Source organism: Poromitra crassiceps (genome assembly GCF_964638095.1).
Source record: "Poromitra crassiceps genome assembly, chromosome: 18".
Classification (NCBI taxonomy): domain Eukaryota; kingdom Metazoa; phylum Chordata; class Actinopteri; order Beryciformes; family Melamphaidae; genus Poromitra; species Poromitra crassiceps.
The window spans coordinates 4,660,103-4,686,280 of record NC_139636.1 but is presented as its reverse complement, the minus strand read 5'-3'; the positions used below and the strand labels follow the sequence as shown (position 1 = coordinate 4,686,280).

General features: G+C 45.0%; 2 protein-coding genes and 1 pseudogene across 6 annotated transcripts in view; all 3 read left to right on the top strand.

The window, feature by feature from the left end:
* gnao1a (guanine nucleotide binding protein (G protein), alpha activating activity polypeptide O, a) overlaps positions 1-865 on the top strand; it is a gene marked incomplete at its 3' end in the record, with an annotated part of 167,293 nt that extends 166,428 nt beyond the window's left edge. The window contains exon 8 of the mRNA XM_083655104.1: positions 678-865. Coding sequence (XP_083511230.1) covers positions 678-865 — 188 coding nt within the window. The remainder of the gene's footprint in view (positions 1-677) is intronic.
* Positions 866-10,031: 9,166 nt separating this feature from the next.
* LOC310792470 (mitochondrial fission 1 protein pseudogene) lies at positions 10,032-10,505 on the top strand (annotated as a pseudogene). Its single transcript has one exon. The product of its transcript is annotated as a mitochondrial fission 1 protein pseudogene (transcript).
* A 13,662-nt stretch (positions 10,506-24,167) lies between these two features.
* cbfb (core-binding factor subunit beta) overlaps positions 24,168-26,178 on the top strand; it is a 54,438-nt gene continuing 52,427 nt past the window's right edge. For all 4 annotated transcript variants that reach the window (XM_083654835.1, XM_083654834.1, XM_083654836.1 and 1 more), the window contains exon 1: positions 24,168-24,661. In XM_083654835.1, the coding sequence (XP_083510961.1) occupies positions 24,584-24,661 (78 nt within the window). In that variant the 5' untranslated portion in view covers positions 24,168-24,583. The remainder of the gene's footprint in view (positions 24,662-26,178) is intronic.

The window sequence follows — 26,178 nt, the reverse complement described above, 5'->3', positions numbered from 1 at the left end:
TGTTCTCTCTCTCTTCTCAAAATAGTTGTTACCAAAGCATCTAAACTAAATCAGTAATCAACATATGAAGCCAAACTCATATCTCGTGTTTACGATCAAGGACGACGCTCAGAGGGAAATGAATGTGAATGATGTATGTGGATTCTAGCGTGTCTCATTCTCTCCAATCTGGGAAGCCATCGGTTAAAAAAAACAAAAATTCTCTAACCTCTGGGGGCAGCAGCAACGTTTCAATGTGGTGCAACAGGAACTCAAGAAGCGCGGTCGGCAGTGGAAGAAAATCCCTTTCCGCTCCCTGCGAGCTCTGCCATTGGCTCCAACCGACCGGCTCTGCCCATTTATGGATTTCCTTTCCGCTCCCTGCGTGTCGCTCTCAAATCCGTCCGTCACTATGAAACAACAATAACAACTCTAGCTCGTTGCTAGTAGCAAGTAGCAACTTGCTACACGCTGAAAATGGTAAGTGTTGACAACACACCGGTCACGTTCACTTCATTTTGATCGGGTAAAGCGCAGCATGCGTGCGAGCGCTGTTACATCCCTTTTGACGGAGCCTGCAGACAGATTTTCGATGCAAGTCGAAAGTCTGTCTCGAGAGATTACATTCTCTCTCTCTCTCTCTCTCTCTCAATCTCTCTCTCCCTTTCTCTCTCTCTCTCTCTCTCTCTCTCTCTCAGGCCCAAACACCTACGACGACGCGGCGGCCTACATCCAAGCACAATTCGAGAGCAAGAACCGCTCTCCAAATAAGGAGATCTACTGTCACCTGACCTGCGCCACGGATACAGGAAACATCCAGGTGGTGTTCGACGCCGTCACCGACATCATCATCGCCAACAACCTCCGAGGGTGTGGCTTGTACTGAGCGTGCCCAGAGAGACGTCCTCTCCTCTCTCTCTCTTCTCCTCTCTCCTCCCCTTTCCCTTCCCTCCTTCTTCCTCATTTCTGTGACACTGCTCTGGAAATGACGATTCTGCTGATTATTAAAAGAAAAAGAGAAAAAAAACGAAAGGAAAAAATGCAACTTGGTACATATTAATAATGAGGATAATTTTAAAAAATAGGCATACGTATATATAAATATATATATATAATGTTTTTAGTTTTTGTCTCTTCTCTTCTCGCTCCTCCTCCTCCTCTTGTTCTCCTTTGGCCAGCCGCCAAGCAGACACATTTGTTTTAGTAAAGAAAATGATAAAAACACAACACCACAAAACCCTGCAGCCTTGAAAACTTTGAGAACAAAGTCGTTGAAAGCCTCCTTTCTCCCCCGCTCTCCTCTCGATGTCTTCTTCTGTATCTTCACGTTGTCGTTTAACAAAAACAAAACCTCTATGTTTGTTTCGCAGATGTTGTTTTTTTATCATCATTATTATTATTATTATTATTATGAATATGACTCATGTTTTATTTTTGTTGATCATATGTGTATATTTATTACATGGGCATCAGTCTGTACACTGATTTTTATTCACATTTTGCCTCACCTGACACCGTTATTTGTGTATTATGTTTTGACGATGACCGTGTAGCAATGTTGCGGAGACGTGCGATAATGACGATAGCGCTAATTACTGTAACACCAGCCAGGTCGGCCAAAACCCTAAGAAACCCTAAGACCTGCTGGAACTGACAACATTGATTCTTACCGTAGCATAGTCTTTTGTTTACAATTAGCCGAGGCCATTTTAAGATTTTTTTGTTGTCGATTTTTGTTTTGTTTTGTTAGCTTATCGTTTTGCTCCCCGCGTGTGCAATCCGCGCCCGGTTTTCATTCGACGGGGAAGTGAGGCTTCCTGTCCGTGAACAGACCTCGGGCCACCGGCCAATCGTGGCTCATGGCCCGAGCCCAAGAACCAATAAGAAAAACGTGCTAAATGTCATATCGGTGCCATGTAACAGAGGCGCTGTACTGTAGATAGCGAACGCTTTTAGAAGCAAACACACATTATAATTCTACCTTTCTCACTGTTATACTATAACATCTAGACCTACGTACTAACATGCTCCATGTAAGGAAACTCACTCCTCTTTTGATAATTGTTATAGTTGATTAATTTATTAATTTATTTATTGATTGATCGACTGATCACCTGTCCCACACATCTCTCCACCTTGCCTTTAATCCCTTCCTCTCTCTCTACTTCCATCTCTCTTTCTCTTTCTCTTTCTTTCTTCCCTCTTTTCACATGACGCCCCGCCTCCATGGTTTTCGGCGGGGCGTCAGAGATCTTCATGGGGGTGGGGGGAGTCGAAGTCCCTCCCTCTCCTTGTCACGCCTTCTCCCCCTCGCACCGTCCCAAGCCCCCCCCCCCCCCCCCCCACATCCCCCGACACAGATAGCATGAGTTACTCAAGCCTTTGTATAAAGAGACCAGTTAATTCATAAAATAAAAAAGCTTCACATAAATGCTATTCAGAAATGGTTAAAAAATATAAAAAAATAAACACAAAATTCCTTTGAAGACAGAATGACAAAAGATACATTAAAAAGAGAAAAAAAACTTACAAAACTTTGAAAATGTACAAAAAAAGGAAAGAGACGAGCAAGGGAGTCAGGCAGCAGCAATGATGGAATAGAGAAGGTGATTGGTTCCTGACCGGGATGGGGTGGGGCTCACTTTTTCCGCAGTTGGGTCAAATCACGCGACGTGAACAGATGGTGCTATGGGAGGCTGTTTGTCTGAACTGAAGAACAAGTGTAGATATTTTGGATTCTTGCAGTGACACATAGAATTCAACCAGTAAAAAAAAAAAGCAGCTACGCTTATTATTACAATGATAATAACAATGACGACAAATGCGGCTACGACTACAATATACAACAACTGCGATTCCAATTCTGTAATATTCTCAAAGGGTATATTTCTCGTGCTTTGTAGCGACAGAACCTTTTTTTCTCTGTATCTCCCGTTTTTTAAATAATAATAAAAAAAAAGTATGTTTTTGCTAAGGGTTCCTGTTTGCGGCCCGGCTCAAGCTGACTTGGAACCGTGATTTCAGACCGAACCCCGTTACGTTGTTGTTGTAATGCTCTGAACTTGTACCCCGCCCCCAAACTCCTAAGCCCCGCCCCCTCTACCGTTTTGCCCGTTTCCCTGCATTAGAACCGTGTCTTCACTTTAGCCTGACTCAGAACGATTCAATATTAATATAATAACAATATCTATTTTGTATTATTTCGGAAAAAATAAACCACCTTTTTTCTCTTTTTCCGCTGGGGGGGGGAGAGCACTTTTTTTTTTCTTCTCTCGCTGTGTCCGCTTAGTTCTAAGGACGTTGACACAGCGATGCTGTATAAAGTCATGCTCGTTCTCTCTCTCTCTCTCTCTCTCTCTTTAGTTTCGACACAACACCTTCCAGGTCTACAATGAAAAGCACAGTTGTCACGTTGGCACGCACACACTTGCTCGCACTCGCACACACAACACGTAGATTTGGAAAGAAGTTACGTTACCATGCTACAGTATGTTACCCCTCCTCGATCTATCTATCATCTATCTATATATACGGTACCCCTCTTTCTCACATTCTTGATTTCAAATAAAAAGAGAAAAAACTGTATAATGATACCTGTTTTTCTGCATTCTGTTACTGTTGTTCCCTTTTCTTCCCTTTTTTTTTTTACCTCCCCTCCGTTCTGTTCTTTACGCAGTGAATGCTTTTTTTCTGTGCTGCTCTCTCTCTCTCTCTCTCTCTTTCTCTCTGTCTCTCTCTCTCTCTCTCTGTCTCTCTCTCTCCCTCCCCTCCTCTTTAGTGAATGGTTGTTCTTTCATGTGGGATGTCCGTGCTGGAAAAACCAATCGAATGTAGTGTTTACATTAAAAAAGCCACCGTTTTCATGACTACAAAAACACTGCCTGTTGTCGTGTTGGATTCTTTCACTGTGTCTCTCACTGACATTTGGAATCACTTTGGATGCGATGTTTATGAAATATCTAGGCTAAACCTGCAGAGAAAAACCCCCTCCTGGCTCCTCAGCGGGAGCCGGGACTTGAGTTATATAATTAGAAATAATATGTTAATTGGAGGATGCATTGGAATTTAACTCAACAGCCTGCTCATAGAAACACATCTGGGCAGACTGGCGCCAAAAATACCTTCATGAAACACCTGTGAAAACATCTCCAACAATTGCAGCTGGAAATGGGTCCGGTATCACAGCAAATGTTGAAACAATCTTGAGGATTATTTGAATGAAATAGAGCATGCTGGGACACACTTTGACTGGCAGAGACATAAGGCATGCTGGGACACACTTTGACTGGCAGAGACAGGACCGATGCATGCTGGGACACACTTTGACTGGCGGAGACAGGACCGATGACATCACGTTCTCGTGGTGTTGTGATACGCTCTCGTGGTTTTCAGCCATCCAATCCTGCTGCAATCACAGGGTCTGTGTGGTGAGAAAACACAAAACCAATTATCTCAGAAGAGAAAACTTACAACTGAATGATTTCAAATGTAGCGTAGTAAGCTTCTTTGGGAACTCATCTTTAGGCAATCTAGCCTGCATTAGCCTGGGTAAACCCAGCCCCCAGTGACCTGCTCTCAGACTAGTGAGCAGGGTCTGTCTGAGAGCAGGTCACTGGGGGCTGGGTTTACCCAGGCTAAGCCTGCATATCCAGTATCCAGAATGATGTGAACAGATATCCCACAATGCTCCACGAAAATCCATTCGTCCAATCAAACATTAGCAGGAACCAGGAGCTTTGAGGCCTCATTTCGCCGTATCAAAACCAAATGGACTCACATTATCCATACTATATACTATCAATGGGCCTAACACAAAAACGGACGTAACTCCATACCCATTTGTTCAATGATCGTGAACCTTGGCAGATATATCAAGGGATATTACTGTCAGGACCACTATAGTCATAATTAATTATTAGCTATCATTATGCAATATTTATATTTGGCGGTATGGCTCCGTTCTCGGAGCCATTCCATCTGTGCTGGTGTTGGGGCGATGGTGTCTTGGTGTCAGCTGGTGTTGCTGCGTCTATCTTCCCAGCTGACCTTGAGGATTTTTCAGAGGCACCTCGTCCCTTCAGGTGCCTGCTGTACGTGGTCCAGGTCTCTGTCTGTACAGTCGGGTGTGAAGGAAGCACTACCGCTTTGTAGACCAGAATTCTTGTCCTGACCTGGAGGTTGCCGGTTTTCAAAAACCCTTTTTCTCAATCTTGAGAAAGTCCCACTGGCACAGCTGAGGCGGTGGTGTAGTTAGTAGACTGGGCAGTTATCACTGGCATCATGGCACGCATATATTTTCCTTACTGTCCCCAATGTACATCAAAGACTCCCTCCATGATTATGTTTGAAGTCTGCTTTTAATTAAGAAAACAACAGCAACAGCAACAAACAGACATCAGTTTATTCCAACCCGCACCACACAAAATGTTAAACTCAGCTGAATAAAATGTTACGTTTCTGGCCGAGTCAACACGACTGAACAAAAAGAAATTGCCAACAGAATATGTGATATTTTTGTGTGTATGAAGATCCTGCTGTCTGTTTAATTCTCTTGTATTTGAGAAGGACAGAGCTGCTGGTGTAGCTGCCTGCTATGCAGGAAGGATGTATGTTATCAATCATTCAGGCGATGGCTAGGATTGCAGGTTTAATACACAATAGGTGTGCGAAGAAGAGATGCATGATAATTCTACAATGGCCGGCCTGGCGTACACAGTGAGAGAGAAATGTCTCTGAACCAACATTCAGCTCAAGTCATGCCACAATCCTCCTGAGACTGGGGCCCACCCTTCCTGTTCAAGGGTGGTGCAAACTGTGGTAGACACCAGACGGTGGTTGATGATGGCATTCAAATAATCCCCAATTGGAATTGACCAATTAGAAAGAGCTTGCTGGTGGCGGCACGTGGCATCACAAAGTGATTTTACCATTTGATTTTAACCGATAATAACAAATCATAAAAGCAGTCAATACTGTCAAAATAACAGTAGATGCGGAATATCACTCAATTCCTGAGCCTATACGAGTCATTAAAATGTTTGTATCTTATACTTTTATTGTGTCCTGTTATAATCTATGATGCATCTTTATGACATTTTGAGATGAACTGGTGTATTTTGCCAATGAATGTGCAAAGCGCATGCAAGTATGACTGTATGAAACCTTCTCACCTCACACAGAGAGATGATGAGATCCTGCTCTCTCTCTCTGATGGATACCTCCTTCATCACAACTTCACCAGCAGGAGGTCTGGCCCTGGCATCGAGCCCACCCACCCTGTTGCTGACAGGACTGCTGTCTGCCTGCCTCCTCTCTCACACTCTTCCTCACTCTGTTTTCTCTCTCAGTAATAGAGCAACTCACCCACCATGTGGTGAGGCGGAGGTACTGCATCACCACACTTAGAGAGCAGATTGCTGAATACAGGACGAGTGTCGGGGGGTGATGCGATGACGCCCCCCAACACACACACACACACACACACACCTGTTCACACACACACACACCTGTTGTAATGATGTGATGCTGTATTGATCCATATAGCGGAATGATCTATAACTTTATAACCCACACAGCCGCTGTCATTTTACACATCAACCATCTCGTTGCTTTGTGCTTGTTTGCAGTCTAGACACACTCCTCCATCCTCCTCTCTCCACCCCTCTTTCCCCACATCTCTCTCATCTTTCCTCCTTTCCTCCCTCTCTCATTCTCCCTCCCTCCATACCATTGTTCTCCTCGCCAGAGGGATGGAAGCCTGCATTGCTGGTGCTGAAGCTGCCAGGCAGATAGACAGACAGACAGATAGATAGATAGAAACATTAATCTACTACGCACGCACGCGCACACACACACACACACACACACACACCAAAAGGATATTTTTAGCGCCCCAGCACCGTCTGTTGCTAGGATACCAGCCAGCTCAGAGTTCTCAAGCATGCAGTTTCTGCTTAGTTTACAAAGACGAGCATGTTCGGTCTCACACACAGGCACACACACACACACAGGCATGCACACACACACACACAGGCACGCAACACACACACACAACTACTTTACCAAGTAAAGAGTAAATAATACATTCAACTTATATAGCGCTTTTCTAGGTACTCAGTCGCTTTACACACAGAGTAAAATAATTTAATAAGTACAATTGTAATAGTAATATAAATAGAAAATGAGTGATGGGGTGCGCAGGAGAAGGCGAGTGTGAAGAGGTGGGTCTTGAGGGCCTGTTTGAAACATGGTGTTTGCTTGACGGATGTGGAGGATGGGGAGAGTGTTCCAGAGGGAGGGTCTGATGAACCAGAGCATCTCACGGGACAGGAAGCAGGCAAGCCTCACAGCGACAGGGATGATGGACTGTTGCAAGAAAAATATAGTGCAAACTGTAATCTAATGTAATGTAATGTAATACAGTGTTTCCCATACATAAAGGAATTTGTGGCGGGCCGCCACAATAATATTTTGACCGCCACAATAAGATGTTGACCAATTTTTTTTTTTTTTTTTTTTTTTTTTTTACAGTGCACCTGAACGCAACATGCAAGATATCCGCTGAATAAGTGTCCAATAAATGTTCATGTCATTCTGGCCAATACTTCTGTTATAGCATTTCAGTCTGGAATATGGAATATCTTTCAATAATCTATGATTTAGCTGCTAAATTGTCAAATACCACCATCTGCTCGCTACCCAGGCACTTATGTATGTACCCGGTACTTAACCTAACTAACTTAACCTAACTAACTATCCGGTGTGCACAACACTGTCAGCCTAAACTCCGGCTGACACCCCAAAAACCTACAATCCGCTACAGAAAAATGTATATTGTTTGTTTATTAACTGGCCCCTCGCCTTCTATCATTTCACGAAAGTGGCAAAGCAAGTTGAGTATCCCTGACCTATAGGGAGAAATTTAGTTTGTCATTGTAAACCCACAGCACAGTAATGATGACATGTTCTTCATAGATCTAGCCTTTTAATTTGGCTCTTAAGCTTAATTAAAGTACACCAAATTCATGCATTTGACTTTAAAATGTTTTAAAAAATCTCGCGGGGGGGCATGGCCCCGCACCCCCCTAGGGGGTCTGCGGTCCCCCACCACAAATACTCAAAATCCTGTGGGAAACACTGTAATGTAATGTAATGTAATGTAATGTAATGCAAACTACACAATGAGAAACATTCACAGTTCACAACATGTGCAGTACCAGACTGCCAGCTGATGTCTGGCTGCTGCTGTCTTCAGAGTGGGATTTGAGAAAACGATGGGGTGAGAGCTGCCACAGAGCTGCTGAGGCAATATTGTCAGGAAAGGAGTTAGAAATTGTTCTCCCATTAGATGTGTGAGGCTCATGTTTAGTGAGGAGATGGTCTGTGATGTTGTTTGAGCCTCGGGTTTAGTGAGGAGATGGTCTGTGATGTTGTTTGAGCCTCGGGTTTAGTGAGGAGATGGTCTGTGATGTTGTTTGAGCCTCGGGTTTAGTGAGGAGATGGTCTGTGATGCTGTTTGAGCCTCATGTTTAGTGAGGAGATGGTTTGTGATGCTGTTTGAGCCTCGGGTTTAGTGAGGAGATGGTCTGTGATGCTGTTTGAGCCTCAGGTTTAGTGAGGAGATGGTCTGTGATGTTGTTTGAGCATCGGGTTTAGTGAGGAGATGGTATGTGATGCTGTTTGAGCCTCAGGTTTAGTGAGGAGATGGTCTGTGATGTTGTTTGAGGATCAGGTTTAGTGAGGAGATGGTCTGTGATGCTGTTTGAGCCTCAGGTTTAGTGAGGAGATGGTCTGTGATGCTGTTTGAGCCTCATGTTTAGTGAGGAGATGGTCTGTGATGCTGTTTGAGCCTCATGTTTAGTGAGGAGATGGTCTGTGAGGCTGTTTGAGGATCATGTTTAGTGAGGAGAGCAATTGTGATGATGTCATAAATCACTGATGTCACTCTTTAGTCTATGTGATCAGTGATGACAGACACTGATGATGTCAGATGATGTCACAGTGATGTGTATCTGTGACTGCTGCTACTTCATAACGTTATAAACAAATTAAACGACTTGAATTCACTTGAACACTTGTAACATTACACTGCGTTGGAAAGAAGTGTACGAACTTTCATGTTTACAACACAAGCTCCACAGCTCACCATCTGTGTGGCTACTGGCCGTTGGGTGCGTTTGTTTGTGCTCGCCACGCGTGCCGGTGGGAGTTCCCGTGTTAAAAACAGTGTTGGCCCGAAGGACCCCACCCAGCCAGAAAACTACTGTCTCACGAAGCTACACCTCATGTTAGCTTGAGAAAGAGAGAGGAGAGGAGAGGAGAGGAGACGAGGGAAGAAAAAAACAAGAACACAAAGCGTCGATTGCTGATTTGACCGTCGATTACCATGGCAACGAGTGAAGCTTTGAAGCGTTGATTTCTTTTGGGTCAGCCCTAGTCATCAGAGATGTCACTCAGTGAGTGAGGTCATCAGGGATATCACTCAGTGAGTGATGTGATGTCACCATTGATGTTACGCGAGCAATTGTGATGTCATCAGTGAGAAACAGCCCTTCACAATAAAAGCCCAACACACACTTCACACACAGCCCTTCACAATAAAAGTCCAACACAGACACACACAGCCCTTCATCACAATATAACAAGCGCAAATTTCTTCTTCTGCTGTGTTTTATGGCAGTTGGCATCCTTTATGTTGCATTACTGCCTCCTTCTGGATTCATCCACTGTTTCCCTACCCTAATACCTCACCTCTCTTGGACCTCCATTGGCCCAAGCGCGAATTTGCAATAGCGGCATGTGTGACGTCATCCACTCTATTGTGACGTCATCCACTCTATTGTGATGTCATCCACTCTATTGTGATGTCATCCACTCTATTGTGAAATTTGACATTCATTTTGTGGACCAACCAACCGAGTGACTTAGGCCCTATATTTGCCCTATATTACTTACTTACTTACTTACTTACTTATGTCATAAAGCTTTCCTTGCAGATGCTATAAGTAGGACCGATATAAAAGTGGGCGGTTCCAAGATCTGCTTCTTGAAACATGTGCCCTGCCGTGACTCTCGTGAGTGATGGGGTAGTAGACCCTGAGGATCTTTTCAGATTGGAGAAGAAATACATCGCTGAGCTGGCGAACGGTGCCGCTTCCAAAGACACCAAGTGTGATTACACGTGGTGTCTGATCAGGAGCAAGTATTCAAACGATGTCAAGAAGGGAATTGTGCTGCTGGAGGAGCTGCTTCAGAAAGCCACCATGGACGACTCCTCAGACTACTTCTTCTACCTGGCAGTGGCCAACTACAGACTCAAAGAGGATAACAAAGCCCTGGAGTACATCCAGACTCTGCTGAAGAACCAGGCGGGGAACAAGCAGGCCCTGGAGCTAGAGAAGCTCATCAACAAAGGAAAGGAGAAAGATGGCTTGGTTGGCATGTCGATCGTCGTGGTCGGTCTGGGTGTGGCTGCGTTAGCGGCCCTCATGGGATTTGCGGTGTGGAAGAGAGCAGTGAAATCCTGACATGGAGATGGGATCTTCATATTGCTGACCACAAATATCCAAGGACTGTCTGACACACAGTCCTCCCCTTCATAACATCAAAACAAGGACTGACACAGACAGTCCTCCCCTTCATAACATCAAAACAAGGACTGAGACACAGCCCTGAGCCCTCCCCTTCATAACGGGGTCAATACCCACTTATGATGTCATAGACATTGTCACAATATCATTGATGTCATAGACATTGTGATGTCATCAGTCACCACTGTCCCACTCTGTGGGACATGACATCAGTCACATCACTCGATGATTGGGAGGCATGACATCATCAGTGGCTATGACATGGGCCATGGGCATTTCCCTGCTCAGTTCATTGCTTGTGTTTGTGACATCATCAGTCACCACTCGACAATGATGACAATGACGTCATCGCTCTGGTCACCAATCGACAATTGTACCGTGATCAAATTCCTTACAATAACCGTACCGTTTCTAATTTTCATGATCATTAAAACCGTGGTACTGTGATTACAGTGCTTTGAAAAACATGGTAAATACTGTCCATCATCAACCAAAGCTGGCAACCGTCTCCCAGATGCAAACGTGCAGCCTTGGAGAAATTATTTCAGTGAGCCTATCAATCCTTTTTGGGTCTGAGTTTTCAATATAAAACTTGGTGAAATGATTTCTGTGAGTGTATTAGTACTTTTTGAAAATGTTCAGCACATTTTAATAAACCGTGATAATACTGATAACCGTGATCATTTTGGTCACTATAATCGTGATATGAAATTTTCCATCTCTAAGACAGACGGTCCGTACCATAACGGACCGACACATAGTCATTCAGAACGGTGAAGCCATTTCACTTCTGTGTGTCTGCTTGCGGTGTGTGTGTGTGTGTCTGCTTGCGGTGTGTGTGTGTGTGTGTGTGTGTGTGTGTGTGTGTGTCTGCTTGTGGTGTGTGTGTGTGTGTGTGTGTCTGCTTGTGGTGTGTGTGTGTGTCTGCTTGCGGTGTGTGTGTGTGTGTGTGTGTGTGTCTGCTTGCGGTGTGTGTGTGTGTGTGTGTGTGTGTGCGTGCGCCTCCGCAGACAGACAGATCGGAAGGAGGGACAGTCCGTGCAATAATGGACAGACGTCATTTATTGAAGTGGCTGCTTCTCTTGAAAAAGACGGGTCCAGTCTAATAACGGACTGGCCTCCCTGCTGTGCAAGCTTTAGTTGGTCACAATGTCTTCACTCACTGATGACATCACTCACTGACAACACTGATTATGTCACAATTGTGAGTATGACTCCATGACATCATCAGTGATATGATGCAATGATGATACTGTATATGATGAGGTCATATATCATAAGACCTCACACTGTCTGTGACATCATCAGCGATTTATGACATCATCGGAAACACAGTTTTCCTGCACAAATTGGCATATATTTGCATAAACTGATGACATCGTGAGTGATGTCATAAATCCTTCCCTGCAGAGGCTCTAAGTAGGACCAGTAGTGACAGTTTCCACACATGGACTTCCTATGCTGGAGTTGTGATGACGTTGCAGAGTGGATTGCATCCATAGGTTATCCACAATATAAAGCATGTTTTAGGGAGAACGTCATCACTGGCAGAAAGCTCATTTATGTGAATTGTGCCTACCTTCCCAGACTCGGCATCACAGATTTTAAAGATATGCAGGTGATCTCTGCTCGCGTGCGAGACCTGCTGGGCATCACAGAGCCGCTGTGGAGCCGCAACCTCGCTGAACCTCCACGGGACAGCATGGGGCTGTTCCTGGAAGAGAAGAGGCAGACAGGTGAGCGAGCAGACAAGCTCACCTACCAGCAGTTCCTGTATCACACACGCGTCAGTGAAGACCAGAGGGAGCAGACAAGCTCACCTACCAGCAGTTCCTGTATCACACACGCGTCAGTGAAGACCAGAGGGAGCAGACAAGCTCACCTACCAGCAGTTCCTGTATCACACACGCGTCAGTGAAGACCAGAGGGAGCAGACAACAGTGGCGTGCCGTCCATTAGGCGAACTAGGCAAATGCTAAGGGCGCTTGAGCCGTTAGGGGCGCCAGAGAGGGTAAAAAAAAAAAAAAAAAAAAAAAAAAAATGTTTTTTTTTTTTTTTTTTTTTACAAATACTTTTTCATGATAATAGGCCTACTATTATTTTACAATAGTAGACAAAAAATAAGCAGCACAACGTCTTAAGTCTTTAAATAATAGTGAAATCATTTTTCTAATTCTGCCTTTCTGGCTGCAGCACTTTCACCATGGTCCCTAATCCATACCACCCCACCCCCTGCGCGGCCGCGCCCCCTTCTACCTGCTCGGAGCTTTTTCCCAGAGTGGGGGAAGGGAGCTGGAAGGTGGGTGCTGAGGGTGCTGCAGCACCCCCTAGTGGCAAGAAATTGGATTTTTGAAATTGTTGGATTTGGCTGTCTTGTGTTTATATCACCAACAAGATGCATTAAAAAACAGTTTGTGCTTCCCAGCTCTAATCTTATTTCATACACTCTCTCTTCAAAAGTGTTTGATTTTCATCATAATCTAGTTTTCCATAATAATAATAATAAGTTCAGTGTTTATGCCTGTGTTGCTGTCTGTTGTAGTGTAAAACGACTAAAGGGAGAGCAGGTGCTTACATGAAAGTGAGTGAGAAAAGGAGAAGATACTGAATAATGACATCACAACAGTATAATCCTAATGTTAATTTAAAATTAAATATTCTTCTAAATATGGATGAAAGTCCAAAAAACGTCAAATTTTCTTTGCCGCTGCCCTTGCGGGCAGCGCCGAGGGTTCCTTCCTTACAGCACCCCCTACCTAACAGTACTGGGGAAGGGCCATTCTGAGCCTGCACTGCAGTGGTGGATTAGCTGCGATATAATTTTTATTATATTTTCTTTGTGGGAGGGGGGGGGGGGGGGGCACCAGCAAAAATCTTGCCTAGGGCACCAACTTGGTCAGGCACGCCACTGGCAGACAAGCTCACCTACCAGCAGTTCCTGTATCACACACGCGTCAGTGAAGACCAGAGGGAGCAGACAAGCTCACCTACCAGCAGTTCCTGTATCACACACACATCAGTGAAGACCAGAGGGAGCAGACAAGCTCACCTACCAGCAGTTCCTGTATCACACACGCATCAGTGAAGACCAGAGGGAGCAGACAAGCTCACCTACCAGCAGTTCCTGTATCACACACGCATCAGTGAAGACCAGAGGCAGCAGACAAGCTCACCTACCAGCAGTTCCTGTATCACACACACATCAGTGAAGACCAGAGGGAGCAGACAAGCTCACCTACCAGCAGTTCCTGTATCACACACACATCAGTGAAGACCAGAGGCAGCAGACAAGTTCACCTACCAGCAGTTCCTGTATCACACACGCATCAGTGAAGACCAGAGGGAGCAGACAAGCTCACCTACCAGCAGGCCCGTAGCCAGGGTTTGAGAAATACCGAGGGGGGTTAGAAAATGTTGTCCATTTTAAAGTAAAATGCTTCAATCTGGTGCACTCTGAGAGCAAAATTAAGAGGTTAGCTCTATAAAGAACTACATACATCATGTTAGATTAATATCCTCTTTACTGTGCTGTTGCTTTAAAATGATACAAAAAATAAATGTCTCCCTAAATAATATATATTCTGCATACAGGTCACATGGCAGCATACTGCTCAATTAAATACAATGGCCCATCTACACAAACATCACTTACAGGGGAGTTACTTACCCATTCACTTCAATAGAACTGTGCCCAAAGTCTAGCCCCGATCTAGCCCCAATGCAAAATGTGAACGTTGTGGTGAGTTATGTCTCTTCCTTCTATAGCACACAGAGAGGAAGCAAATTGTTGCATTTCTGATCAACTGTTATATATCATGTTATTTATGAGGGCTTTAAAACATCAATGACAGATGAATAGATCTGGGGGCCGGGGCTGTTTTTCTAAAAAATAATAATAATAATGAAAATACCGAGGTTATGACCTCGGTGTCCTCAATGGTAGCTACGGGCCTGCCTACCAGCACTTCCTGTATCACGCGTCAGTGAAGACCAGACAAAAATCCCACTTCCTTTTCCCCCTACAGCCGTACTCTATCACAGACTCATTTCCCACCTCACAGCTGCTTGTGTGTGTGTGTGTGTGTGTGTGTGTGTGTGTGTGTGTGTGTGTGTGTGTATGCATGTTTGTGTGTGTGTGTGTATGCATGTTTGTGTGTGTAAGTGTGTGTGTTCTTTTTTTTGCTCTCACGAGACAGACAGGCAGACAGATGGACAGACAGGAGGGCAGACAGACTGACTGACACCGTAACCGATATTATAAAATACTTGACCGTGTGTGGCGTTCCAAATTTGTCACTCGGCCACGGGATCCCACCGTCTGACCAGGAATAAACACACACACACACACACACACACACACACAAAAGTACAGTATGTGCACGTGTGTGTGTGTGTGTGTGTGTGTGTGTGTGTGTGTGTGTGTGTGTGTGTGTGTGTGAGAGAGAGAGAGAGAGAGAGAATGAGCGAGGGAAGCCGACTGTTGTTGGGTACCACAGTTAATCAGGGCTGCTGGTGATACCGGGCTCTGGGTGAGGAGAGAGGCTGATTCTCCGGCGCTGATGTAATCAGACAAGCAGAGTTGGGTCACAATGAACCCGATCATGATGCCTGCTAATCCCAGCGCCAGGCCCATAGTCATCCAGGGGGCATCGCAGACGTATGGGTCCTAAGTGTCCTACTGTGAGTGTATGGGTCCTAAGTGTCCTCCTGTGAGTGTATGGGTCCTAAGTGTCCTACTGTGAGTGTATGGGTCCTAAGTGGGCGACAGGGAAAGGACAAGTTGGTTAATTTCGCTGTTAGCTGCTTCATCAATGAATCATGTTCGCAGGAACTGCAGGAAACAAATATTTGGAACAATTTGTTGCAGAGATCTTCCCAGCTGCTTTTAAGTGGCTCTCAGGGGGTGGAACAGAGAAGAGACATGGTTGAAGTTGTTGTATGAGTCTTTTTGAAAGACTCTCCGCTCGCTCATGCACCATGTAGGCCTCTGTGTTCCTGCTGCTTTAGTTCTGCAACAAGGGCAGAAATGGCTGAAAATCAGACGAGTTTCCAGTCTTGCTCTCTTCTCTCTCTGTCACAGTTACATCTCTCCACGTCTCTCCTCTACAATGCCTCTGAACAGTCTTTAAAAGCTATAAATAACAGCCAGTTAGCCAGAGGGAGGGAGAGAGAGAGAGAGAGAGAGAGACAGAGAGAGAGAGAGAGAGAGAGAGAGAGAGAGAGATGATACAACTCTGTACAGATGTCTCTTTCCCTTTTACACATGACAAAGGGAGAAAAGGAAACGGGATGAGGGTGGCATCTTCAGTTTCTCTCTCTGTGTACACACACACACACACACACACACACACACACACACACACACACACGCACACACACTCACACACGCACACACACACACTCACACACACTCACACACACACGCACACACACACACACACACACACACACACAGTTTGTCTGGAGTCAGCTCACTAGCATCATTATCTTTTCTGTGTCCCTGTGCTATTGATGCATTTTAAATATTTAATAGCAGCAGCATCTTCTGAAGCGTCAGACGAAGCCATGGTATCTCCATCACACAAAGCCATGGTATCTCCATGAAACAAAGCCATGGTATCTCCATCACACAAAGCCATGGTATCTCCATGAAACAAAGCCATGGTATCTCCATGAAACAAAGCCATGTTATCTCCATGAAACAAAGCCATGGTATCTCCATCACACAAAGCCATGGTATCTCCATGAAACAAAGCCATGGTATCTCCATGAAACAAAGCCATGTTATCTCCATGAAACAAAGCCATGGTATCTCCATCACACAAAGCCATGGTATCTCCATGAAACAAAGCCATGGTATCTCCATGAAACAAAGCCATGGTATCTCCATGAAACAAAGCCACCATGAAACAAAACCATGGTATCTCCATGAAACAAAGCCATGCTATCTCTGTGAAACAAAGCCATGGTATACAAAACCATGGTATCTCCATGAAACAAAGCCATGGTATCTCTGTGAAACAAAGCCATGGTATCTCCGTGAAACAAAGCCATGGTATCTCCATGAAACAAAGCCATGGTATCTCCATGAAACAAAGCCATGTTATCTCCATGAAACAAAGCCATGTTATCTCCATGAAACAAAGCCATGGTATCTCCATGAAACAAAGCCATGGTATCTCCATGAAACAAAGCCATGTCATCTCCGTGAAACAAAGGCATGGTATCTCTGTGAAACAAAGCCATGGTATCTCCATGAAACAAAGCCATGGTATCTCCGTGAAATTATATTGTGTCTTTTTTGACTGTCAGGTTGACATTCTCGGTCTGGGGGATTTTTTTAAACACATTGAAGATTTGGAGCAAACCCGAAAGAGACGTTATGAGATCCCAAAAAATGAGAGCAGCAGTTCTCTCTCTGTAGCTCTCTCTGTAGCTATCTCTATAGCTCTCTCTCTCTCTCTCTGTAGCTATCTCTATAGCTCTCTCTCTCTCTGTATCTCTCTCTCTGTCTGTAGCTCTCTCTCTTTGTGTAGCTCTCTCTCTGTAGCTCTCTGTAGCTCTCTCTCTCTCTCTGTGTAGCTCTCTCTGTAGCTCTCTCTCTGTAGCTCTCTGTCTCTCTCTGTAGCTCTCTCTCTGTAGCTCTCTCTCTCTGTAGCTCTCTCTGTAGCTATCTCTCTGTAGCTCTCTCTATGTAGCTCTCTCTCTCTCTCTGTAGCTCTCTCTATGTAGCTCTCTCTCTCTCTCTGTAGCTCTCTCTCTCTGTAGCACTCTCTCTCTGTAGCACTCTCTCTGTAGCTCTCTCTCTCTGTAGCTCTCTCTCTCTGCTGGAAGAGTCGCTGAACAATGAGTAGCATTTACTGCAGAGCATTCCACCAGGCTGCTGCGTGCTGAGTGAGGGTGAACTAAATTAAAGCTCAAACTAAACAAAAAGCCACACTACACCAGATTCATCTAAACCAAACTATATGCAGGCCAGGATAGACTAGACTGGTCTAGACTAGACTAGACCAGTGGTTCAAAGTGGGGTCTGGGGACCCCCAGGGGTCCTTGAGGGGGTTCCAGGGTTCCCCAGCAAAAAGCGGAATCATTTATTTGCACTATAATTCCATCCAACTATTTTGGTCATGGGTTTCATAAACTTTCTGTAATAAAACATCTAAAAGCTAAAATCTTCAGATGAGGGTGAGAAGGTTTGGAAACCACTGGACTAGATTACTACTGTCAGAATAGACTTAATAAACACAATGAAGCTAACAACTTAAATTAAACTAGATAGACTAGGCAGGTCAGAATAGATTTGTGTAAAAAGTCCAGTAAATGTGCGGTGTGCTCAGCTGTATGGGACCAGACTCCTGTCAGAACTATTTGCCATGGTAACCACAGAGTGGATTATTAATTAACCTCTCTGCATCAGCAGCTAGCTACTGTTGCTAATCACTCACGCCCTGTTAGGCCTGCAGCTAACACACACACGCACGCACACGCACACACACACACACACACACTCACAAATGGCCAATTTGCCCCAAAGCTGCTCCTTGTAACGGGTGCGTTCGTGCCGTATACGATCCTCAGGGTATCCAAAGGCAAGACAGTATGGTATAAATCAATGACATGACTATCATAAAAGCACTGTTGCTTTTCATGAAAGGAGTTTAGCGCGGTGTGGAGCATCTGCTGCAGCCCAAGGCTTCATTCTGCAGCCCTGGAACCTGTGTTAGGATGACATGTAACCAGCACATTCAACATTAAGCCTCCTGCCCTGCAAACTGCACATTCTAATTATACACAGACGCACCACAAATAGACCAACAACACATTTCAACTCCCATAGTTCCAAAATAATACGCTCATAAATTCATTTTGATGTTACAGTACATGTCAAAGCTGGGGCATGTTGCACATCTCAACACTGTGTTATATTATGTATTGTACTATATACAGTATGGAAGGGATCATGTACAGCGATTCGGTCATTATAAATATATATAGTGTAATCTGTAATGTAATCTGTAATCAAACACATTGTTAAAGCTCCATGTGTTAGAAAAGCGCAATTGCATGTCTAGCTTGTCTCCCCTTTTATCTCAAGGGAATCTTTGGTCTTAAACATACTGTAGCTCTAACTAGTTAGCTTCTCCACACATAGTCTTAATGCACACAAAACAAAAACAAAAAGAACAAAACATGTCACAACAGAGAAACACTGTATGACACACACACACACACACACACACACACACACACACACACACACACATATTTAGAACCTGCAGCTTCTTGTTCACAGTGGTTGATTATGAAACTCCCCTGGGTTAATAGCCTTATTTACTCCCTGTGTGTGTGTGTGTGTGTGTGTGTGTGTGTGTGTGTGTGTGTGTGTGTGTGTGTGTGTGTGTGTGTGTGTGTGTGTGTGCGCATGTGTGTGTGCTTGTGTGTGCGTGTGTCTATGTGTGTGTGTGTGTGTGTGTGTGCGCGCGCGCGTGTGTGTGTATGTGTGTAGACTGGAATGGAGCTCTGCTACATTTCAGGGGCGTGTTTTTATCAGCCTGTTCATTGCATAATCAAACATTCATTGCACATTATGTTGCAAGTGTCAATATGGCTGCAGGTGTACAGTATATAAACTAGGCATCTCGCACGCTCGACTCCTATAGGCTCACTAGCTCGAGGTTGCCCACATTTTGCGATTTAGATAGATAGATAGATATGTGTGCAAACAGGTCAATGGGCCACTTCAAAAAAGACTAACCCAATGAGTGAGCTGGAGCACACGAAGTCACTTCAATACATTTAATAAAAGGTACAAAGAGCTGAACTGACGTTTCGACGCGCACTACGTCCATTCCTTCTACAGATAGATATGTGTGTCTGTCTGTCTGTCTGTCTGTCTGGGATGTAATACCGAAGGGGCCTACCAGGCCAGTTGTCCAAGTCTAGATGAGGATAACCCACTTATCTTGTCTCCATACTTTGTATCTCTCTTTCACTCTTTTCCTCGTTATCTCTCTCATGATTAAAGTCCTACATTCCCACATCGCCCTGCTGTAAATGACCCATGTTTAATACATTTTGAAAGCTGTGGTGCAAAAGAAAAGGTGAGAGGAGGAAGGAAGGAGAGGCTGGTAGCAAAGGCAAGTCTGAACGGACAGGGGAGAGTTTCAAGCAGATAAGAGTTGAATTTAAAAAGAGGAAGGGTGGATGAGAAGAAGTAACGAAAGGAGATTTTTGATAAATGAGTTGTGACACTTTGGGGCCTCTTCTCCTTCCTCTATCTGCTTCTCATCATCCCCAGGATATTATGACACACTGCCTGCCTTCGAGCACAGATTAGCACATGGACACACACACACACACACACACACACTCAGTCTCAAGTGTCTCCATATCGTAGTTTCAGTTGGCTAGGTCTCACCCTGGCACACAACCAGGCAGTAAGACAAATCAACGCAGAAACTGTGTCTGACTGTGTCTTAATGGTCACCTTGTATACAGTAGTGACAAGGTTTATATAATACTTTTATATAGCGCTTTTCAAGTACTCAAAGTCGCTTTACAGAACACATGGGTCAAACACTCAGACAAACAACACAAAGGGTGCCATAGCAACCAGAAAGCAGCGGCAGCTAAACGCGGCAGCGTTCACTCAACCGGAACAGGGCCAACCTCTGAACATAAAACATAACAGAGACAGACATAAAACACAACAACAAGAAGGGAAGGGGGGGGGGGGGGGTTGGCCATAGCAACCAGAGAGCAGCGGCAGCTAAACGCGCCAGCGTTCACTCAACCCGAGCAGGGCCAACCTCTGAACATAAAACATAACAGAGACAGACATAGAACACGGACAAACAACAAAAAGAGAGGGGGGGAAAGCGGGGGGGGGTGTGAAGGCTGAGGGATGTGTGGAGGCGGGGGGATGGGGTGGGGGGGAGAGGGTAGGACTGTGCGTGCATGTCCATGTATGTGGGCCTAAGAGTCCTTCGCTTGGAGTTATAGTTATAGTTATAGTTATAGTTATAGTTATAGTTATAGTTATATAGAGCAGGGTGGATGGAGTGAGCCTCAGGCTGCAGAGCAGGGTGGATGGAGTGGGCCTCAGGCTGATGCTGGGGCCTGGCCTGTTGGTAGGTGACCTGCTGCTGGATGCCAGGCCGGCCTGGAGGTAGCTGAGCTGCTGATGGGGCCTGGCCTGGTGGTAGCTGAGCTGCTGCTGGAGCCGGGGGCTGGCCTGTTGGTATGTGAGCAGCTGCTGGATGCCTGGGCCTGGCCTGGTGCTAGCTGGTAGGTAGTGGTAGCTGATGGTAGCTGCTGGAGCCGGGGCCTGGCCTGTTGGTAGGTGAGCAGCTGCTAGATGCCTGGGCCTGGCCTGGTGGTAGCTGAGCTACTGCTGGAGCCTGGTCCTGGCTGGTGGTAGCGAGCTGCTGCTGGAGCCTCACCCCACACTGTAGGATGGGAAGTTGGGCTGTTGTTGAGCTGCTGCTGTGGCCAGGGCTTGGTGGTAGCTGTGCTGATGCTGAAGCCTTGGTTTGGTCTGACAACTGCGCCACTGCTGTGGCCTGGCCTTAGCCACTTAGCTAGGCTGCTGCAGTTTCAGCTGGAAACTGGGCTGGTAGCTAGGCTAACCAGCAGTTGGAATCCAGGTAGGCCTATCCCTCAAACAGTCCCACTGGTTAAAGTTCAATAAAATCTAAATAAAAAGACTTGCCAAAGATCTCAGAATGAAGGAGAGATAAAGTTCATAAAACATAACACCGATTCAGACACGGATGACATAAAATATCCACGTGAAACATATAAAACTCAGACCTTATGCACTGACACACAAACAGTAGACTGCCTTGGCTGCCATCTTGGATTTTTTTTTTTTGCCATTTTTTGCATTCCCCTCCCTTCAGGTGATGAAGTCCATGTACCTAGTCTAGGCACCTTTCACCCCGCTTTTTGTCATGGGGACGTAAAAGTTGACGAGCTAGAAACGCTGCCCTTCCTGTCTAGGGCGGGCTCTAGGCCGGAACCAATTGTGGGTGGAAGCCAGGCTCTTTCTCGCCGAGAAGAGCCTGATGACGCGAGGTTACATGTACCAGAATGTCCCGCAAGGCATTCCCACTTTACCTTGACCTGGGTCCCAGAGTGAAGAACAATCTTGGATGAAATGGGCTTGCCGCACATCTGACAGAATTTGAACAGGGACATCAGGCTGGACTCGTAGACAATAAACTTCTTCTCATGCCAGTCTTCGCCACTTTCCTCTTCTTCTGCTGATGATGATGTGTAGGACATAGTGGTATCTGCCTGGGGACTTTCGTCTTCAATTTTGACTTCAATGAAACTACCGCCAAGTCCCAAAGGTGTACCTGGGCATGATGTAGATTGTCCTTGATCAGTTGGAAGGATCTTCACTGCTGGTGCTGTAGAAGGCCCCACTGTGTGCGTCCTCAGTGTGGAGGATGCAGAGGACGGAGGTAATGTGTCAGGTCCACCAGTGTTCTCTCCGCTTGTTTGTGTGGCTTGTGGAGGTGGTGGTGGGGTGACAGGAGGTGGTGGTGGGGTGACAGGAGGTGGTGGTGGGGTGACAGGAGGTGGTGGTGGGGTGACAGACGGGCCTGATTCCTCATCATCCGTCGTGCACACTGTCCATTCTATCTCTGCAGCTGACGTGGAGGTTGTAGTTGAGGTTGCCGCACGACATGCCGGCGCCGCTCGATTCGCCGGCCGACGCCGTTTAGCTCCTGGCATTCGGTGAGAAGGTCCCAGCGGTTCTTCCTCCAAGTCTAAAGCCGCCGGAACGGCGGTTTCCCTCAGTCTTCTCCGCGCTGTGTCCGTGGGTGGACCAAAAGAACGTACATAGTCTTCCGCTTTGAAATGGAGACTGCAAACTCGCAGGTGCAGGGTATCCATAGTGGTGTTTTCATCATATTTGGGAGAATTGATAGCCCGCAGCCACTGTTTACAGCGCTCTGGATCCTTTGGAAAACAATGCGAAATCACCCTGCCTTTTTCGTCCGCTTCTTTCCTCTTCTTCGCCTTGCACGAGGGAACCACACATCTCACCTTTGTCATTACCAGTTGTTGAACGAATATAAAGTGAGCAATTGAGCTCATGTTTCAATTTTTATCCCACTGATGATGTCACAATGCCTATGGCATCATCAGTGCCTATGACATGACATCATCAGTGATGACCAAAATAAGATGATTTTGGTCAATAATGATGTCACTGATGACATCACTGATGATGTCACAATGCAAAGTTGAGCAATTGTGTGTTGCGCATGCCAATAGAGCAGGCGACGCCATGCAGCAGCTGAGCTAATAGTCCTAGGATGTTAGTGTGTCTGTCCTAAGTAGCCTAATGATATTTTTAATCTCATAGGCTAGCCTATGTCACATAGTGACTTACATTGATATTTGTACAAAAATGTATGACAAAATGTATTAAATCTTTAGGATTATAGATTATTGATTTATTCCATAAAGCAAGAACAGTCCTCTCTCCCTTTCTCTCTCTCTCTCTCTCACTCTCTCTCTCTCTCTCTCTCACTCCCTCTCTCTAGTCCCTCCCGACATAGGATCCAGTAAAGTTTCTGGAGTCGAGACCTATGCGCATGCGCAGAGGCAGCCCCGACTAGCGTGTGTAGTAGTAGTATTATTGTGAATGGTGAGTGGGGGGGGGGGGGTATTTTGGGTGTACAGTCACAAGAGCGACTCAACGGAGCCAGGAAGTGTGCTGCCTTCAGGTGCTGTCGGAAATGTTGTGTTTGAACTTGAGTTGTGCAATGAAGACTAAAAAAATCCACGCCCCCGGGCGGGCAATAAAGTTTAACCTAACCTAACATGAATAAATAAATAAATTATTCTGTGATGCTTGAGTTCTGAAATGCGACGTTTAGGGGACACAGAGTGTGGAAGTCGCTTCAACATGATTAGTGTATTAGGCTTATAGTGGCTATATAATGCATCTTCTACCACTATCATTTGTTTTTGGCATCCTACATAGGCTAAATAAGATAATATATAAATTAATGTTGCATGTTTGTTTTCACTCACTGTTAAACTAACTTGTCACGCATTTTTTTAAATTAAATTGTCCTGTTGCTTTTAAAGCGACAACCACTGCATAAAGTAGCCTCTATGCATTGAGTTTATTTAGCTACATTGCTACAGATGATGGAACAATTGTAAGGAGCTTTTGGCTGATGAATTAGCATAATTAAAATCTCAATTAGCCTATAATACTTGCCTGATCATTTTCCTAGGACAAGGTGCAAGGCAAGACAAGTTTATTTGTATAGCACATCATACACAGAGGTGCTTGACATAAAATATATAAAAAATATATTAGTGCATGGTTTCTAACATAAAACAAAGGTCACTAAAGAAAAATGTTAGTCCATTATGCCATTATTGTTTCTGACTAAAAGCACGTGAATGCACAGGTTACCCGTATTTACGAGGAGCCTTTGAAGGTAGCCGTTGTACACGGGGGAGGGGGGAGAGAGAGAGAGAGAGAGAGAGAGAGAGAGAGAGAGGGAGAAAGAGAGTGAGAGAGAGAGAGAGAGAGAACGCACTACGGCCAAATTGTGCCTTATCGCAGTGGGTCACTCAATAAGATTCACTTGGAGCTAGAGGAGATCCAGGGAGCGCAGGACCCCTTGTAAATAAAAATAGATAATAATAATTATGATTATTAATAATAAATAATAATCATAACAACAACAAAAGCAACAATCACAGAATAGAGGCTATAGAGGCCAGCAGGCAGCAGAGCACATTGCTCCACACAGGGAAGAAGAAGAAGAAGAAGGAGAAGGAGAAGGAGAGAAAAAAAGTGACACGGAAGAGAAGTGAGAGAGAGAAAGAGAGAGAGTGTAGTAAAGTAGCAGCAGCGGGACGGACGGACGGACTTTAACACAAAAAACCCCATTGAACTTTTGCTGTTGAGGAAACACAAAATTAACCCGAAGGATAAATCGACGCGGGCGCTTGTTGTGTTTGTGTGAAGCGTCAAGATGCCGCGGGTAGTCCCGGACCAGAGGAGCAAGTTTGAAAATGAGGAGTTTTTCCGCAAGTTGAGCAGGGAGTGTGAGGTGAGTTTACCACACTTTCTGCATATAGCCTACATTCTGACTTTCTGACTGACTGTTTGTCTGTCTGTCTGTCTGTCTGTCTGTCTGGCTGACTGACTGACTGACTGACTGACTGCTACACACACTGCGGAAATAACGTAGAAAGCCGCATACGCGTTCAGATACATAGACACGCCGAGCTGCCTTGTGTAAAAATAGCCACGGTCCACAAAACATTAGAAAACACCTTTGTTTGAGTTTTGGCTGTGTGCAACAGCGTTGGAAGCACGGTGCGGTGGGCGCTGCAGCACCCCCTGGTGGCAAGAGATGTAAAAAAAAAAAAAAAAAAAAAAAAAAAAAAATTTTTTTTTTTACAGTGCACCTGAACGCAACATGCAAAATACCCGCTGAATAAGTGTCCAAATGTTCATGTAATTCTGGCCAATACTCCACTTCTGTTATAACATTTCAGTCTGGAAGATATAATCTTTATGACTACCTTAAAAGGCTAAATGAATAGCTTAGAAAATGAATAGCACCGGGGGCCCATGGTACTATTAATCCGGCCCTGGATATATCGGAGGAATAGCAGGTAGGCTATCACTGTCCCTGAGTCCTGAGGGTAAATTGAGTAATGCTGCAGAGAAGAGGAGAAGACACTGAATTATGACATCACAACAGTATAATCCTAATGTTAATTTAAAATTTAATATTCCTCTAAATATGGCTAAAAGTCCAAAAAGGGTGGGAGAGAGAATGAGGATTCCAACACAGCAGTGGGAGCAAGTGGTGACATGGAGGTGAGTGAGAAAAGGTGACTGAATAATGACACAACAGTCTAATCTTAATATTAATATTCCTCTAATCTGGCGACAAAGTGGTCAAATTTTTTGGCGCCCTGCGGGCGCCGTCAGCCATCCCCCCCAATGTTGAATCCGTGGCAGCACCCCCTACCTAAAAGTACTTCCAACGCCACTGGCTGTGTGTGTGTGTGTGTGTGTGTGTGTGTGTGTGTGTGTGTGTGTGTGTGTGTGTGTGTGTGTGTGTGTGTGTGTGTGTGTGTGTGTGTGCGTGTGCGTGTGCGTGTGCGTGTGGCTGTGTGTGTGTGTGTGTGTGTGCGTGCGTGTGTGGCTGTGTGTGTGTGTGTGTGTGTGTGTGTGTGTGTGTGTGTGTGTGTGTGTGTGCGTGTGTGTGTGCGTGTGCGTGCGCGCGTGGTACGAATGATGGAACTGTATCCCACAGCATCTAAATATCCTACAATTATTATTATTATTATTAATAATAATAATAATTGGTATTCATAAAAAAAAAGTAAATGACTAATACATTGCAATAAGCAGATGGCCTAAAACATCCTCAATTCTTTCTTTCTTCTTCTTCGAGAGAGAGACAGCTCTCTCTGGAATGCAGTCTTATGCAGTCTTCTCATTATTTTTTATAGTTGTTGTTTTTGTTGTTTTGCTTATATGAATCTATTACAAAAAAAACATCACATTTCCCCCGTTTGAATAGATTTTATTTGAGGGTTTTGAGTTTGA